Raw genomic sequence first — 17894 nt, 5'->3', positions numbered from 1 at the left:
TATTGCGACTGCTCTAGTGTTCAGTGTGAAAATTGGCATATTGCACAATTTTACGGAAGGTTACATAAAAAAATAGGAAAAAATACCATTAAACCATTAAAATCAAGAAAAATATGTTTATAATAAAACTCTGATTTAAAGGGGCTGTCCGTGATGTTTTTTTTTTTAAACGTCTTACAAACTGTAGAGACACTGTTAAAAGAACAAAAAATGATAACTTCTGCCCTGAACCCCTTCCATTCCTGCGACACCACCATGATGTAATTTTAAGGGTGCAGCAATAACATTCCCATATACCACATGTGACTGCTGTGGCCAATCACTGGCCTCAGTGGCATATGGCACAAGCCCACCAGGCCAGTGATTGGCTGCAGTCGGCACATGTGGTACTATATATAGGCACTTCACCTATGCAGTTAGAACAACAAAGCTTGGCAAAAAAGATACATATTGTACAAGAAAATATTTTCGATGTTAAGCTTTAGTTTAGAGATAAATGACCTTTCTGGTGTACTCAGCAAAATGATAACACATTCAGACACAACATTTTCATTGTGCCTCAAAATTCATTACAAAAATCTTCGAAAAGTAATCTAACTGTGATACACCATTAGTAGTATATTTTATTTCTACAATTTTACACTTAAATACATTACTTCACATTGCAGAAGGTGGAGAACTTGCTGCTTCCTTCCTACTTTCATGTAAATCAGTGGGTTGCCTTCCTTGAATTAACAATGACTGTGAAATATGAAAAGGCTAATTGCTGGATTGTATCATAAATTTCCTCTCAAGTAGAACTCAGGAAACCGCTATAAAATAAAACTGACCTCTACTTAAAGGGACACTGTCACCTGGATTTCACTTACTGAGCTATTAACATCACCACATCACTCTCCACGATTTATAGTAAAATATACTAGTATGACTGCCCTATGTCTTGTAATTTGTCTATAAAATCGCTTTTATTAATATGCTAATTACCTCAATAAGGAGCCCAAAGGGACTGTCCCTCTGGCCGTTGGAGCCCAGCCGCTCCCATTATCTTGGAGCCCAGCACCGCCCCACTGCTAATTTATTCACTGCTCATCATGTACAAGTCAATATATAAGTAATTTGTAGTGAAATGTCTTGAATGAAATTGAGAGGACAGCTGAAAGAGTTTTCCACCACTGACAAAAAAGATACCCCCCCTTAGGTCAGACAGTTTTATTTAGCAATGGTGCATTAAAAATTTCAGCCTAGCAAAAATCACAGTTTCATGAAGGGATTCTGGCCTGTATCCTACCTCAACGTAGTCCTTGGCATGACCCCAATCTCTCTTGGCATCCAGATTTCCAAGGCTGAAACACTCCATCTGTCCGAGGTGAATCTTAGCTACTGAACGGCTAATTTTTCGGGTTACAAAGTTTGCCCCTGAAATAAAGATAAAAGATATTGTTAGAATTGGCCCGCCAAAGACTTTGGCAGGACACCATTAGTTCTCCACCTCACAGTAATTTCTTTTACTCCTCAATCCTCTTCTGAAGCCTCCCACCCCCCCCTTTCAATAACCATGGCATCTCGTTCATCATTTGAGTAAGCTAAGAAGCTTCAATTGCCAGAGTCGCAAGCTCCACTTTCACGTCTTTTCTCTCTAAAACTTCTTAAGCATTCCTAATTCGCTGCTTCAATATTCACTCTAGGCAGAAGGCCAAGGAAAATCAATTGGAATGTCAGTTTATAAACATAAAATGCAAAAGGTTATACAAAGGGAAACACTGGTATGGAAGACAGACATCTAAGACCACCCTAGCTTTAGACAGAAGAACAAGTAGGAATACACTTTTTGACTGTAAATAAAGCAGCTGGCAAAGTCCTGTAAAATATAGATTTTTTTCAAGCAGATGAATAATGGAACACTTCAGAGAATGGTTTGTTTCTTTGCATCTTATTGAATTGTTAAGGACAGACAACTGCCAAAAGAAGCGTATAAGGTGCAGCTCGGAGCAAGATTCTGCCAATCAGCAACAAGTGTGTCACTCTAATAATACGCCTACTGGACGTCCCTAGTTAACGCTGAATCTCTCCTGTGTGCACATTTAGGAAGAAACGCAGCTACAGATATCAGATATTGTGTGTCACTAACTACTTTTATTAGCTCAATCATATGTTCACCAAGTATGTGTCATAAGTAACAGTTTATTAAACAGGTTTAACAGTTTTTCACTGCTGTCCGACAGCCGATTCTCTCCACTTCCTGTTTTTCGGCTCCACACGCATGAGAAAGACTGCTGGCTCAGCAAATCACTGGCCTCAGTGGTGACCCGCCTAAGCCAGTAATTGGCTGAGAGGGCAATGTAAGCTATTTGCATGTTGAGACAAAAAACAGATAGTGGACAAGAGCAAGGAGTGAAGCAGTGGCTGAACAGCAGCAGCTACCAACCAATGAGTAATGATTGTTTGTTGCCTTAACTCACTCCAACCCTGATTTTATTTACAATTTTTTTCTCAAATAGCTTGAAGTGGGATAAAAAAATAATTAAAAACCATTTTCCACCAATCCACCATTTCTCACATTCTGATGCTTACCAGAAAATTCCAACACATTTTGAGCCCTTTGAAAAAAAAGAATCCCTGCTGGACAACACCTTTACAGTGAACCTAACAATTGAATTTATTCCAGTGTTACCATATACATTGATCAGCCGCAAAGCTAAAACCATCTGGCCACATACACTGCATACAGCAATGTGATGGCAGTGCCGATGTACTGTCTTTTCAGTTTTAAGATGACCTAATAAAGATTTTCAAATTTTAAGGATCTGGTATGCTGGAGCTTCACCTGCCATCATCAACATTTTATGTACAGCTCTTGTATGTTGATGCATCCTAAATGCACTATAAGTGAGCTGCATCATTGGTTTTATGCAAACAGACGTCATACAGAAATGCACTGTGTGTTCTTCCGACATCTTTCTATTATAGCCAGTATTATATTTTCTGCAATTTGTGCTATATTAACTTTTCTGTGCACTTAGACCAAATGGTCTAGCTTTTGTTCCTCAAGTACATCAATGAGCCTTGAACTCGGTCCACCAAGTGTCCTTCTTTGGACTTTTTCTATGTATTAACCCAAAAGTAGTCATCACAAACTGCCCCAAAGTCACTCAGATCCTAACTCTTGGCTAATTTTTCTACTTTTAACATATCAAGGTGAAGAACTGACTGTTTGCTTGCTGCCTAATATGTTCCACACCTTGACAGGTGATGATTCTCTACATTTTTCAAACCAACACGTGGATCTTAATACGTTTGTAATTCCATAACATTTACGGTATCAGTATAGCACCACCTAACATTTGTTTTTTCCTTAGTTCTCTGTCCACCTTGCTGAGGTGGACACACGTGCTCAGCAGCATAAAGGACAAGTCCTCTGAGAAATAACACACCTCATGAGATGCCATTGTGAAAAGAATCTAGCAAAGCAATTGTAGCAATAAAAATGGGGAGATCTTTGAATCCATATGAGGTACAGGGCTGGTTCTAGCTTTGTTAAAATGAGATTGCCATGTACTATATGATCTCAGATTTTGCTTTTTTTATATTAATCATGGGAGAACACTTTTAATCACGTCACCATGATTGGTGTACACACAATGCATACAAATAAACTAAAATAGCAGCTATTGTAATTTATTATTGTTTGCAGGATTTTTTATGATATGGTGCTTGGACGAATAGGTGTGAGAAACTGCATTTCTGTGCTTAAATGAATATTCTGGAGACAGTGAGCCTATGCCAGGCAAAATATGCCAAAACTCAGAGCAAACAGATGTGCTACTGAATAACTATGCAGAATGAACGTGCCAAGCTTATTATATCATTGCACAGACAAGGACTGTTTAAAACAAACTCAAATGGTGCTAATGGTATTATATATCAAAGGTATATTTTAAACAAACAAAAACGAACAGTTTTATTGGTAAGTGGGATTTAAAGGAAATTAAACTTTTGCTCATAAAAAGTATTTACAGTACCCAAGTGCTTACACAATCTACCTGTGTATTTTTCCCCTTGGCAAGAGGCTGAAAGTCCAGTTTGTTATACTGCATGGTGCACAATAAAAACGCCAGGATCATGTTCTATTGGCAACCTGCAGTTGATGGTTCAATGTATAGTAAAGTTTTCTGTGCGGATAATCGGTCCAACAGTATGTATAATAAATACAGCACATGAATGACACAAGTAAGCCAAATGTCAACAAATGATGCTGGCGATGGTAGAAATATAGTACACAGTATTTGGACTCAGTTTAGTATAGCATGCAATGGCCAAATGGTTTTTACTCCATTTTTTATTGTTAGTGTCATGTGTCAAGATTTTTTTCCCTTGCTCATACTGTTTTGCACGTAAAACAATTCATACCATGATCCTACATTGAGTTATGTATCTACCAAATAAAATAAATAAAAATTCATGTTCCCCACAAAGAAGTCTCTATTTGTCCATGCCAGAGAGGTGAACTTCTCCGTTGCGTGACAGGTTAATGCTGCTCTCATTTTAACATAAAAAATATTTCTACTTAAAAATAAACAATTTGCCAAAAAACATATATTTGGTACTGAAGCAATCATAAGGATCAACAGAATGAAGTTAACTTATTATTCATAATATATGGCACAACCCCCCATAAAACAAGGTAGATGTGCTGTTTTTTTCAATCCCCCCCCAAAAAACTTCTAATAATCTATCAATATACACACCCAAAAACCATAGTACACTAAAAAAACAACATCCTGCCCCACAAAAGAAACAAACCCTAAAAATAAAATAAAAAAAGTTATGTCTCGAGAAAGGCGCAATATAAAAAGCTTTTATTGTGTAAATGTAGTAAAATACAATACACTATACAGGTGTAACTCAATAAATTAGAATACCAAGTGAATTTATTTCAGTAATTCAATTAATAAATTAAAACCTATATAGATTAATTACATTCATAGTGATCTATTTCAAGCGCTTATTTATTTTAATGTTTATGGCTTACAGCTAAAGAAAACCCAAAAGTCCCAGAAAAATAGAATATTATACAAGACCAATAAATAAAAAAAAAATGATTTGTAATACAGAAATGTTGGCCTGCTGAAAAGTATGTATAGTATGTGCAGTTAATACTTGGTCAGGGCTCGTTGTGCATGAATTACTGTCTGCCTGTGGCACTTGAATGGAGAGAGTACTTGTAATTACACAACACCGCCACTCCACAGGAGACAACGCGTAGTGTATGACTCCTCTTCAAACTGCTGATTGGCAGGACTGCTTGATGACCTATCCTTGCAATAATGAATTCATTTATATGGCAGGACAACCCCTTTAAAATTCTAAATAGATTGTTCCTTAAAGAGCTTTCGCTCCCAGGGGAACGGGGCTGCAGCAGGCACAGGCATTGTCTTGTTCACCTTCCTTGTCCTGCCTAGCGGCCCGGACTTGCTGCCCCTCCTCTGTCTCACCGACAGTGTTCTGCAGGCCACAGCCAGTGCTTCTTAGTCTCTCCCGCCCGTAGGGTGTGCACATGCTCCTTGGCTCTTAAAAGACCAGCGTGCCAACATCCTAATTCTTAAACAGCCTATGGCTGGATATTTCTGGGTATTTATGGTGCCTTCCCCAATGGAGCAGTGCCTGAGCTTAGGTTCCTATTTTACTAGTTTTACCAGTGAAAGTGTGCTATTCTGATTGTCTGCCCAAGTACCTAGCTTCTGTTAACGGACTCATATACTCCACTGCCTGCTTGTCTACTGTAATGACCATATGCTGCCTACCATGACCTCGGATTAGTTTCTCGGTATCACACAAACTCTGCCTGCAGTAACCTCTGCCTATTGACTGACTAGGAGTTCTGCTTTGCACCAGTGTCTCTGAACCCTGTGGGTCAGCTGCCAGCTACACCAGGGACTTTTTTTTATTTATTTATAACTTTGCTCTAACAATTACATGATTTGATTACATGGTGAACACGGGTCAGGAGAGTCCAAATTAAAAACATGTGGAAGATGTACATGAGATCAGCAACAACAAAGAGCACTACAATGCATTGTACAATGCAAAAGATATACCTTCCTACAGATTACAGAAGATAGCAGTCTCTAGAAAGTAACTCTGGGGCTTTACCTAAATTTAGCTAATCTGTGGAAGGAAGAGCGTTTCGGCAGTACTTACCCTTCAATCGCACCTCCGATTGCACAATCTTGGCTGTGATCAGATATGTTATACAGAAGAAGCAGGAGACCTGTCAGGCAGTCATGTGATCACAGTCGAGATTGTGGAATCAGAGGCGCAATGGAAGGGTTAGGGTACTTTCACACTTGCGTTTTTCTTTTCCAACAATAGAGTTCTGTCCTAGGGACTCTATAGCGGAAAAGAACTGATCAGGATTATCCCCATGCATTCTGAATGGAGAGAAATCCGTTCAGGATGCATCAGGATGTCTTCAGTTCAGTCTTTTTGACTCATCAGGCAAAAGATAAAACCGCAGCATGCTACGGTTTTATCTCTGGCCCAAAAAACTGAAGACTTGCCTGAATGCCGGATCCAGCATTTTTTTCCCATAGAAATGTATTAGTGCCGGATCCGGCATTCAAAATACCGGAATGCTGGCTCCGTCCTTCCGGTCTGCGCATGCGAAGACTGAAAAAAAAGGTGTAAAAAATAAATGCAGTGTCCGTTTTGCTGGATGACGCTGGAAAGACGGATCTGGAATTTCAATGCATTTTTCTGACTGATCAGGCATTTTTCAGACTGATCAGGATCCTGATCAGTCTTATAAATGCCATCAGTTGGCATACGTTTTGATGGATCACTCTGACGCAAGTGTGAAAGTAGCCCAAGTACTGCTGAAACACTCTTCCTTCCACAGATTAGCTGAACCAAAGAATTTAGGTAAAGCCCCAGAGAACTCCTTGAAGTTACTTGCTAGACACTGCAATCTACTATTATCTACATGTAGGTGTCTTCTCTACATTGTATTGCTTTATATTTGCACACTTTTTATGGCGGTATCATTTCTAATAAACCTTCCAAAAAATAAATACATTTGAATTCAGTTAGTTGTCATATGGTTGGGACATTCCAATCCTTACAACAGCTGAGATGACTGGATAATCCATTTTTTTATGTTTAGTTGTAGTAGATAATGAACGCTCTAGAGCTACATCATCACCGCACAAAGCGAGGGGCAGTTTGCACCGTTCAGTATACTCTGCCGAGTTACACCATTCAATACATGACATTTTGCAGTATATGTAATATTGAAAATTATTTTCTGAACCAGGGAGTATTTAAACATTGGGTGTCAGTATGGTTTCTATGTGTATATTACAATTATTTATGTTACAAATGCCCTGAGAATGATGACATACCCAATATCTGAGATATATTAGACTTAAACATATAAAAATTGGTTTAATTGTGTGCAAGTTAAAGTCATGAATAGCCACATCTATTTAAATAAGGTCACGCATATTTGTGGTCTTCTAGGAATGGAACTGAACAGCCCATTTGTAACTTATGGTTACAGCTGCTCAGTAATAAAATTCTTAACAAATTACTTTTTCTGTGCACATTTTTAAAAGAGCACATTTGCCATATAAATGGTGCAGCACAATCTCCATCGAATTTCATCAAGAAAGCATAGAAGAGATTTCTTTAAACAAAACAAAACAAAAAAAACCAACTGGAATGACTGAGCGATGCTTCCAAGAACAAGGTAGGAGTGCTCAGATAAGGAAAAGAAAAATCCCAATATGCAACAGAAAATATACACACAAACACACAGCAATCAGCCAAGGCTGCACTTACACGGTGCAGCTTGGTCACGGCAGTGCCAGGCAGAACCTTTACTTGCAACTTAAAAAGATTATGTCATGATTAATGTAAAAAAATGAAAATCCGACATCATACAGTACATAAAAATCTATTTCGAACAAACCTAGAACCAGCCCTGTGCCTCAAATGGCTGCAGAGATACCCCATTCACTGGTCCAATAGCCATGCTAGATTTCATTCAAGCAGGCAGCTCCAGGGCGTGTCCTCTCCTACAGGTGTGTCATTCCTACAGCAGTTCTCTCCCTTTAACTTTCACAGCATCTAGCTCTAGTAGATGGGGCTGATGGCAGCTCAAAGTTAGAACTGAGCATGTGCGACCACCCCAGCAATGTAACTAAGGTCAACAGAGAAATAAGAAAATAAACAGCAGGTGGCGCTATACAGATACTTTTTTATTGAATAACCCAGTGACTGTACTACATTTTTAGATTCCGATGTTGGTTTAAAAAATGTAGAATGTTTTTCCTGGGACAACTTCTTAAAACCACAGCCAGTACAGATGCAGCAGGGTAATTCTGCATGTGGTTACTGTAGCCTGGCCATACTCTGTATGGGCAACTTAACACCAATGACAAGAGAGGTGAATAACATTAATTATCTCATTATTACGGCAAAGGGTGAGATATATGAGGCAGCAAGTGAACTGTCAGTTCTTGAAGTTGATGGGTTGGAAGCAGATAAAATAGGCAAGCGTCAGTGGTATACATAAGATTTATAAACGGAACTACAGCTCACCTAAAGGGATATCCTGAGACTTGTAGTTCCACAATGCACACGGGTGCTTAGTACACAATAGAAGATATTGCAATACATCCAAGTTAGGAAGAAACGGCACTTGTCTTAGGACAAATTCACTTTTTTTTAAGCTCCACAGCGGGTACATATCATGGTTATGACTTGATACACACAAACCCGCCTAGCTGTGAAGCTAATAAAAGAAGGTGAATTTGTCCTAAGGCGAGATTTTCCTAACTTGGAAATCTCATAGAGTTCCTAGGCAAAACTTAGTCTGAACACTTGTGAGATTTTTTTATTTTTTTTATCTGTGAAGAATTCGGATCTCAATAGCGGAAGAAAAAGCTTCAGATTTGTCCCTATTCATTGTCAACCGGGACAAAACTGAACGAAACGCACCAAAATGCATTCAGTTCCGTTTGGTTGGGTCCCCATCGCGGACAGAAAAACAATGCAAGCTCCTTGCGCCGCTCCTGGTCCCCGCACCACCGCTGTTGATTCTCCCTGTACATTGCTGAAAACATCTGGTATCTGGGGGGAGGGGGGGGGGGGGGGGGAAGAGTAGCCAATGGCAGGCGGGGATGAGCCTCCCTAGCATCATGGGTGACTCTAGAGAGGCTCGTCCTCGTCACCACCTGCCATTGCCCAATAGTTTCTTACAATTGTGAACAGCCAACACTAAGCAGACAACGCAATTTATGCACTGATAATTATTTACTTGATCTTTTGGATATGCACTGTACAGAATTGCACTTTTGTTCATGTATTAAATATTGCATATACTGTATAACACATACACATATTCCCTTGACATGTATTTGCTGATTTAGCCTGAACCACATATGAACCCAAGCAAGTCAGTATTTCCACCAGCCCAATCTGCTTCAGCTCACATGGCAAACGCTGGCTTCCCTGTAGAGACCTGGCTCACTTTAGACTGGGCGTAGTAAGAAAAGACACTGAGAATGTCATGGTTGACCGACTAGACTACAGAGATCAGAGAGATTATGCTTCATTTGCTCACCAGGTCTTGCCAAAAGCAACACTTTTTAACTGCAGGTACTCATATCCAATAAGCATGTATAAAGGAATGTTAAGGCTCAAAAGAGCCATTCATAAGGAAGATGTGTTAGGGATATCTACTGTACCACCCTTAGGCAATGGTTCATGTGTGTAAAAAAAAAAAATGTATACGTGTGTATAAAAACACACACTTTAAAATAATGTAAAGAAACGTCAAAGGAAAAAACCTCTAGATCCTACAAAAACTAAACGTGTTCACTTAAAATAGCAAATATAGCAATAATCATCTTATACGTTTGTAATACTAGGCATAGGGCCTTACTTTGGAAAAAAAATTAAAAATAAAAAGATAGGATGCATCCCATAAAAATATTTGGGTTCTTCTTGATTTTCTTAGCGTAAGGAAGTGAACACAACTAAGACTACTTTAACATTAGCGTTTTTTGCAGATCCGTCATGGATCTGCAAAAACGTTTCTGTTACAATAATACAACCGCATTCATCCATCATTTACAGATCCGGTTGTATTATGTCTTCTATAGCCAAGACTGATCAGTCATGAACTCCATTGAAAGTCAATGGCGGACGGATCAGTTTTCTATTGTGTCAGAGAGAATGGATCCCTCTCCATTGAATTACATTGTGTGTCAGGACGTCTTGCACCATATAACAGACAGAAAAACGCTGCAGGCAACGTTTTGGTGTCCGCCTCCAGAGCAGAATGGTGACTGAACGGAGGCAAACTGATTCATTCTGAGCGGATCCTTTTCCATTCAGAATGCATTAGGGCAAAACTGATCCGTTTTGGACCGCTTCTGATGACGGATCTTAGAAACGGAAAGCCAAAACGCTAGTGTGAAAGTAGCCTAACACCATGGAACATATGACACATTCAAATGGACAAGAATGGTTGTTTATGTCAGAAAATCAGCCATATTTTAAAGGGATGGAAAAGGAGAAGGAGGAATAGGTCACACGACCTCTAGGAGTCTACTATAGTCTCTCTCTCTTACAATTAAGCTATTGCATTTATCATAAAGGAAACCTAGATCACAAAATGTTGTATGTGTAAACAAATTTGAATATAGTCTATGGGAGATGAGAAGAGCGTGCTCAGTTGTTGCTCATCTCCAGGTCACATTAATGCACAATAGGCAAAGCTGATGTTGGTATTGGTAGAATCCCAGCTATTGGGGTCCCACAGATTAAACATTCATCAACTATTTTCTCAATAATATACACGAATATAGAAAAAAAGATTTTGGTGGATTTTTAAAATGTTATTTTCTGTTGTCTGAAGTTGATAGTAGAGTTGAGTACACAGTTTCCCAAGAAGAGTGTTAGCATGAGTGATATCAAATTAGTGAAGAAATTAAAAGTGCAAATAATGAAATAGTAGATTGAGGAGGAATAATTAACCAAAAAGGAACTCTGGCTGAACATGCAGTAATTGAACAAAGAAGACTTTTATTCAAAGCGTCACCTCTCCTGCCTCCTAAATTAAAAGACTTGATGGAAGAACTTCTTGGTTCACTCCCTTGTCATCTCAACTTCTCTTTATTAGATCCAACTGACAACTAGTAAAAGTAGCAGTCTGTTCTGTATCACTGGTATTACCATCCAGCACTGCTGAGTAAGATGTTGTTCCTATGTGCTGGAAATGTGGTCAGGATCTGTGAACCCTGAAGCATTTTTGTTAGTTTTGCCAGGTCTTTGGGTTGGTACGTTTGTCCCATTCGTATGGTTCAAATGCCAGCTTTCAGGAGAGGTAACTGAGGTATTTCCTTCAAAACAGGTGACTCCCGGACACTGGAGAGCATCATTTTCTCCTTCAGTTAGGAAATTCATTGACTGTCCTCATAATATCATTCATATGGGACAGCTTTTGTCTCACTCAAATGAGCCGAATAATACATTCACACACACTTGGTTTAACTGGATCACTTTAAGGCACTCTGGACACTTGAGCAGTTGGGTGTCTGTTAACTGGAGCTAGGGTGACTTTGTACCAATCTCTTATCTGTTCACACAGCTGGCTTTCATTTTGAGCATGGACACACCTTCCTTTCCTTTCCTCCTTTTTAATTTTTCCCTCTGTTTGTTCACACTATGTCTATTGTTTCTCCTTGATATGGTCAGACCTATGAAAGGATCGATGATCCTGGATACAGCTATTAATGATACCTGAAGGGTGATTTTCTTCACTGGTGTTCGGTTACTAAGGTCCTTCATTGAATTGTTTTGACTTGTTTTACTTGCATATTTTGTACTTTAAATAAAACTAAAACTTGATTCACCAAAAGTACCAGTCTGCACCCTTTGCAATGGAAGAATCCTGAGGCTGAAGTGTTAGACAGTACAGTCTATTTAAATCTTAGTTTAACCTCGTGTTTTGCCTGAAACAGAATAGTCTCTATGATATATTCATGTTGACAACTCACATGCTACCCTAACAATGAAAAAAAAAAGTAAAAAGTTGGAAATTATTGTGATCTTTAGTCAATACAAAGTTGTATTTAAGAAATGTTCAAATAATACAATATATACAGCACAAGGCAATCTTCAGGTGTAGACAGCTATCCAGCAATGACTTAAGTACTATAGATTTCTACATCTCAGATGATAACTGTAAAACGGTGCAAAACAGATTTTAAAGCCTTGGTCCTTCCTCAGTCCAAAACTAGGTAGACCTTTTACAACTAGCAGACATTGTGCACCAGATTCAACAGCCTTGATGTGGGATACTCCAAACTATGGCTATGCTATAGAATGAACCTTATGGTAATAGCTAAAGATTTTTTCTTACACTTTCATAACATTTATACACTCATTGACAAAAAAATAATAATACGCCAAGAAGGAGTAGTTGGAATATAATGAAACTTTATATGTGTGAATGGATTGATGATATACAGTGAAGATCAGAAGTATTTGAACACCTTGTGATTTTGCGAAGTTCACATTGTAGGTGCATTCCCACTCAGAGAGAAAAATAAATAAATACAGGAAATCACATTGCATGATTTTTAAAAGAATTTATTTGTCTTGCACTGCTGAACATAAGTATTTGAACACCTGAGAAACAGCAATAATTCTGGCTCTCAAAGACCTGTTACTGTGCCTTTAAAAAGTCCACCTCTACTCCACTCATTAATCTTTCTTAGTAGCACCTGTCTGAGCTCTTTAAAGACACCTGTCCATCCCACAGTCAGTCACCATGGGCAAGACCAAATAGCTGTCAAAAGACACCAGAGACAAAAATTGTGAACCGCCACAAGGCTGGAAAGAGCTATGGGGCAATTGCCAAGCAGCTTGGTGAAAATAGATCAACTGTTGGAGCAATTGTTAGAAAATTTAAGAGGCTAATGACGACTGTCAGTCTCCCTCGGACTGGGGCTCCATGCAAGAGCTCACCTCGTGGGGTATCAATGATAATAAGAAAGGTGAGGAATCAGCCCAGAACTACAAGGGAGGTGCTGGTCAATGACATGAAGAGAACTGGGACCAAAGTTTCAAAGGTCACTGTTGGTAGAACACTACGCCGTCATGGTTTTAAAATCATGCATTGCATGGAAGGTTCCCTTGCCCGTCTGTAGTTTGCCAATGATCATCTGGATGATCCAGAAGAGGCATGGAAGAAAGTCATGTGGTCAGATGAGACCAAAGTATAACTTTTTGGTCTAAACTTCACTAGTCATGTTTGGAGGAAAAAGAAGGATGAGTTGCATTCCAAGACCACCATCCCTACTGTTAAGCATGGTGGTGGTAACATCATGCTTTGGGGTTGCTTTTCTGCGAAGGGGACAGGACGACTGCACTGTATAAGGGAGAGAATGAATGGGGCAATTTATTGTGAGATTTTGAGCAACAACCTCCTTCCCTCAGTCAGAGCATTGAAGATGGGTTGTGGCTGGGTCTTCCAACATGACAACGACCCAAAGCACACAGCCAGGATAACCAAGGAGCGGCTCCGTAAGAAGCATATCAAGGTTCTAGAGTGGCCTAGCCAGTCTCCAAACTCTAAATCCAATAGAACATCTTTGGAGGGAGCCGAAACTCTGTGTTGCTCAGCGACAGCCCCGAAACCTGACAGATCTAGAGGAGATCTGTGTGGAGGAGTGGGCCAAAATCCCTGTTGCAGTGTGTGCAAACCTGGTCAAGAACTACAGGAAACGTTTGACCTCTGTAATTGCAAACAAAGGCTTCTGTACCAAATATTAACACTGATATTCTCGGGTGTTCAAATACTTATGTTCAGCAGTGCAATACAAATTCTTTAAAAATCATACATCGTGATTTCCGTTTTTTTTATTTTTTATTCTGTCTCTCAGAGTGGGAATGCACCTACAATGTGAATTTCAGACCCCTCCATGATTTCTAAGTGGGAGAACTTGCAAAATCGCAGGGTGTTCAAATACTTCTGTTCCTCACTGTATGTGATTAAAATATTAAAAGGGAAAGGATATGTTTATTGGGGAAACTGTACAAAGAAGGCTCTAGGAACCTGTTGGGCGGCTTTTAGTCTGGATACAAGGTGAGATACGGTTGGGCAAGGAGGCATACAGCTTACATACACTATCCTGCAGCACATTCGCCTACAAATGTGGCTCATAGGTTGCTGAAACTGCCATCGCAGCTGGTCCTATAAATGCCTGAATGGCAATAAATCTGGCAACTGAGCAAGTTAAGGAAGTGCTGTAACCTGGCAAAAGACATTCCTGGAAAATCCTTGCTACATGTGGGCAGGCATTATCCTGATGAAAAATGCCAGTTGGAAGCCCTGCCAATGGAGGCAATACATTTGGCAGCAGGATGTCCAGCACATATCACTGTTAGTGTCCATCCAATTACTAGTAGGGTTGACCAACTTCGTAGACGATGACTCCCCAGATCATTACACCAGCAGATGGGGGAGTGTGCTGCTGCACAGCAAAAGCAGGATTAAAGCGCTTACCACTAGGTCTGCATATCCACGGATTTCAAGAAAAACTATTCACAAGTCAATCACAATTCATTAACAAAATCTTGTGTAAATCGGGTAAGAAAAACCTCTGTTCCAAAAAAAGTACTTTTGTTCTGGACATGAAGCGGGCTTCAGGATCAAACAGCAAGGACAAATCTTTAAATCCCTATTACTCTGGCTTTAGTGACAGTTCTATATTTGTATACTATAAATCGGCAATGTGTTTCAGTGTTTCTCTATTTGTGATTTGGCTAGGGCATAACACAGCATGTTTGACTCCTCTATGGTATACCCTTCTGTACCGCATATTGCATTGTGCTACATCACTACTACTAAACTCTGACTCAATTGACGACTTTCCTAAATACCCCCTCTGGACTACACACTTTACTCTGTGTGATTACGGTTTCCTGACCCTTTCACTATCTGACTATGTTTTCGACCTACCCCATGTACTTTGATTCCCAAAGCCAACTCGTGAACTGCCTGACCTGGCTTCATCCTTCTCAGTGTTGTACCCCTTGTGGTAAGCAGAAATAGACTGCTTGGTATTACCCACAGCCAAAGCATCACAGACCCATCTTTCCCCTTCAGCTACTGTTATCCAGAGAATAAACCAGTGGACTAGACAGAGGCACCTAAATTCTTGACCCTAATTGAGGTCATTGGAATAGGGTCTGTTATAGGCAAAATTTATTTGTAAGGTAAGGGGACCCTTTTTCCTGGATTTCCCCTTTGACTTTTGAAGATATGCTTCCACTGACACATGGTGGGTCATAAATGTTTAATGTTTGTTCAGTGGCTAAAATAAATTCTACTTGAGGTTATTTTACAATCTGCGATACAGTAGACACTGTGGTCTATTTTCTAACCTGTCTGCAGATTTAATATACTTCACAATTCTTCAAAAACAAGTGACCTCAAGGATGGATGGGAAACAGTCTGTTCTTTTGTGCTCAGCAGTTTGACTTTCCAACTCTCCACTGTTGTGCCTCTAGCCAGATAGATTTTCAGAATACACGGTATCTTATCTTGTATCAAGCCAGTATCATCATGTGGGTGTCTATCTCAAAACTATTTAAAGGATCACTAAACCTAGAAATAATAAAAGTAAACAAGAAATATTGTCGCCCTCTCCGTCAGTCTACAGCATTTTCTGCATGATCCTGACAAACAGTCTTAGGCCTCATGCACATGGCCGTTGTTTGGGTCCGCATCCGAGCCACCGTTTTGGCAGCTCGGATGCGGACCCATTAATTTCAATAGAGCCGCAAAAGATGCAGACAGCACTCCGTGTGCGGTCTGCATCCGTGGCTCCGTTCCGCGGTACCGCAAAAAAAAAAAAAAAAAAAACACCGCGATTTGCAGACAAGAATAGGCATTTATATTGCCGGCGCCCGTTCCGCAAATTGCGGAAGGCAACACAGGCGCCTTCCGTTTTTTGTGGACCGCAAAAAAAACAGCACGGTCGTGTGCATGAGGCCTTATTGAAACCATGAAGAGAACACAGGGATATATTTTCTGCTGATCTTCTCCATCTTCAGCTTGTGACTGGCTCGGGGGGCACGGCTTAATCTTTTTTTCCTATTGCAGACAGGACACAGCAGTGATGCTCCTGCTCCAGTCAGTTGGCTTACAGCCAGACACAGTACAGACATGTACAGTGAAGAGGGGGCATGGCCAAGGTGCAGGGGTTTTCACAGTAAGGCCCCTGTCAAGTGAAAAATAGCAACAGGTTTTGCACAGTGGTAAAATTATTAAACATCTGGATATTAGGCCCCATTCAAACAACTATTTTTCATCTGCATTTTTTTGCAGATTGAATGCGGACCCATTCATTTCACTGTGTGCTGTCCACATCCATATGTCCATTCTGCAGGCCTGCAAAAAAAAACAAAAAACTGAAGATGTCCTATTCTTGACCGTTTTGTGGACAAGAATATGCAGTTACAATGGGTCTGCAAAAAATTGATGCAACGCTGACGTTACATGGTCATCCAGAAAATACATACGGTCGTGTGAATACAACTTTACCATGACAAAGTCATCCACGTTACTAACTGTCATGCATACAAATAAGTGCCATGTAAGCTACATTTATTAGCAGAGGTAAACTTGTTCACGCTATAGTATGTGTCCTGTTCTGTACCGGTTTATCAAAGGAATAGTACTGATGCAAAACTGTCAGTTCAGCTAGTTTTAGATTTCTGCATCTGCTTCTTAATGCACATTTTGCACAAATAAGCAATGGAAGTAGATGTACTGCTTTCATGTTCCACATCCACTTTTCTTTTTTTCTTCCCTGGTGCTCACTTTGTGTAATTTTTTTCAACGCATTTTAGGACTATCCCACAAATGTTGGTCTTGTAATCTTTCGTGTTTTTATGTACACTGACATTTTTATATTCTTTTTCCATGGAGGGGTAGACAATTCTGTGACCAGTGGGGGTGCTCCAACCATACTGAGTATCAGAGGTGCTGTCATTTCCACATCGTTTAGTGTGAATTTTATTGGATTTAATCTGCGCCTATGTGTTTTGTCATGCATTTTGAACTCTTTAATAAAATATTATAATACATTTAAAACTAGGCGTAATCGTTTTGTGCATGTTTTCTTGTTCTTTAATGTCAGATCTGTGACGTTTGATTTTAAAGGGTTTTTGTCATATCTAACCTATCATTAGTATTTTGCCATTGAAGTCTAATCAATATGCAATGGCAGTGGGTGTGAAACCGCTGTGTCAATCAACAGATTTGACTTTGGGCTAAACCTAAAGGCGTTATCCTGGCAATCTTCTGCTATTCACCCTTTAAGCGCCATACAGGGATCTGTTACCTCCTGGAGTAGTCTCTGTGTGACTGACAGCTGACTCACTGGGGTCAACAGACACTGGTGCAGAGCACCGAGGGGTCAGCCAAAATCGTAGACAGGGAGAGGTCTAGGTCAGGGCTGGCAGAGTACGTGCTACACAGTAAATGGTCAGAGGTCAGGTCAGAATCCAGTAAACGGCAGAAAGTCGGTAAACAAGCTAGACAAGCTACTGCTCAGACAACCTCCCACAGGGGAAGGTGCCTTTAGGACCCCAGGGTTGCCAACAATTGGCTGGTGAAGATTAGGAAGGTGCATGCTGACCTTTTAAACCCTCAAAGAGCTTTACCATACATGTACAGCACAAGTCTGTACTTTAAAGATCATACCACTCAAAAGCGGAGCATGTGCTGTAGCAGTAGGGTTCTGCTGTTTTACACAGCAGAAACCTGGAGGCATTGTCCGATCACAGATTTTTAACCCCTCAGATGCCATGGTCAA

At 40.0% G+C, this 17894-nt stretch overlaps 1 protein-coding gene across 3 annotated transcripts in view; it reads right to left on the bottom strand.

The window, feature by feature from the left end:
* The window catches only part of GMDS (GDP-mannose 4,6-dehydratase), a 481024-nt gene that overhangs the window by 271386 nt on the left and 191744 nt on the right, over positions 1–17894 (bottom strand). For all 3 annotated transcript variants that reach the window (XM_044293287.1, XM_044293288.1, XM_044293286.1), the window contains one exon: positions 1289–1416. In XM_044293287.1, coding sequence (XP_044149222.1) covers positions 1289–1416 — 128 coding nt within the window. The remainder of the gene's footprint in view (positions 1–1288; positions 1417–17894) is intronic.

The sequence above is a fragment of the Bufo gargarizans genome, chromosome 5, assembly GCF_014858855.1.
Source record: "Bufo gargarizans isolate SCDJY-AF-19 chromosome 5, ASM1485885v1, whole genome shotgun sequence".
NCBI lineage: Eukaryota > Metazoa > Chordata > Amphibia > Anura > Bufonidae > Bufo > Bufo gargarizans.
The sequence above is the reverse complement of the archived record's forward strand: the minus strand, read 5'-3'. Positions and strand labels throughout refer to the sequence as shown.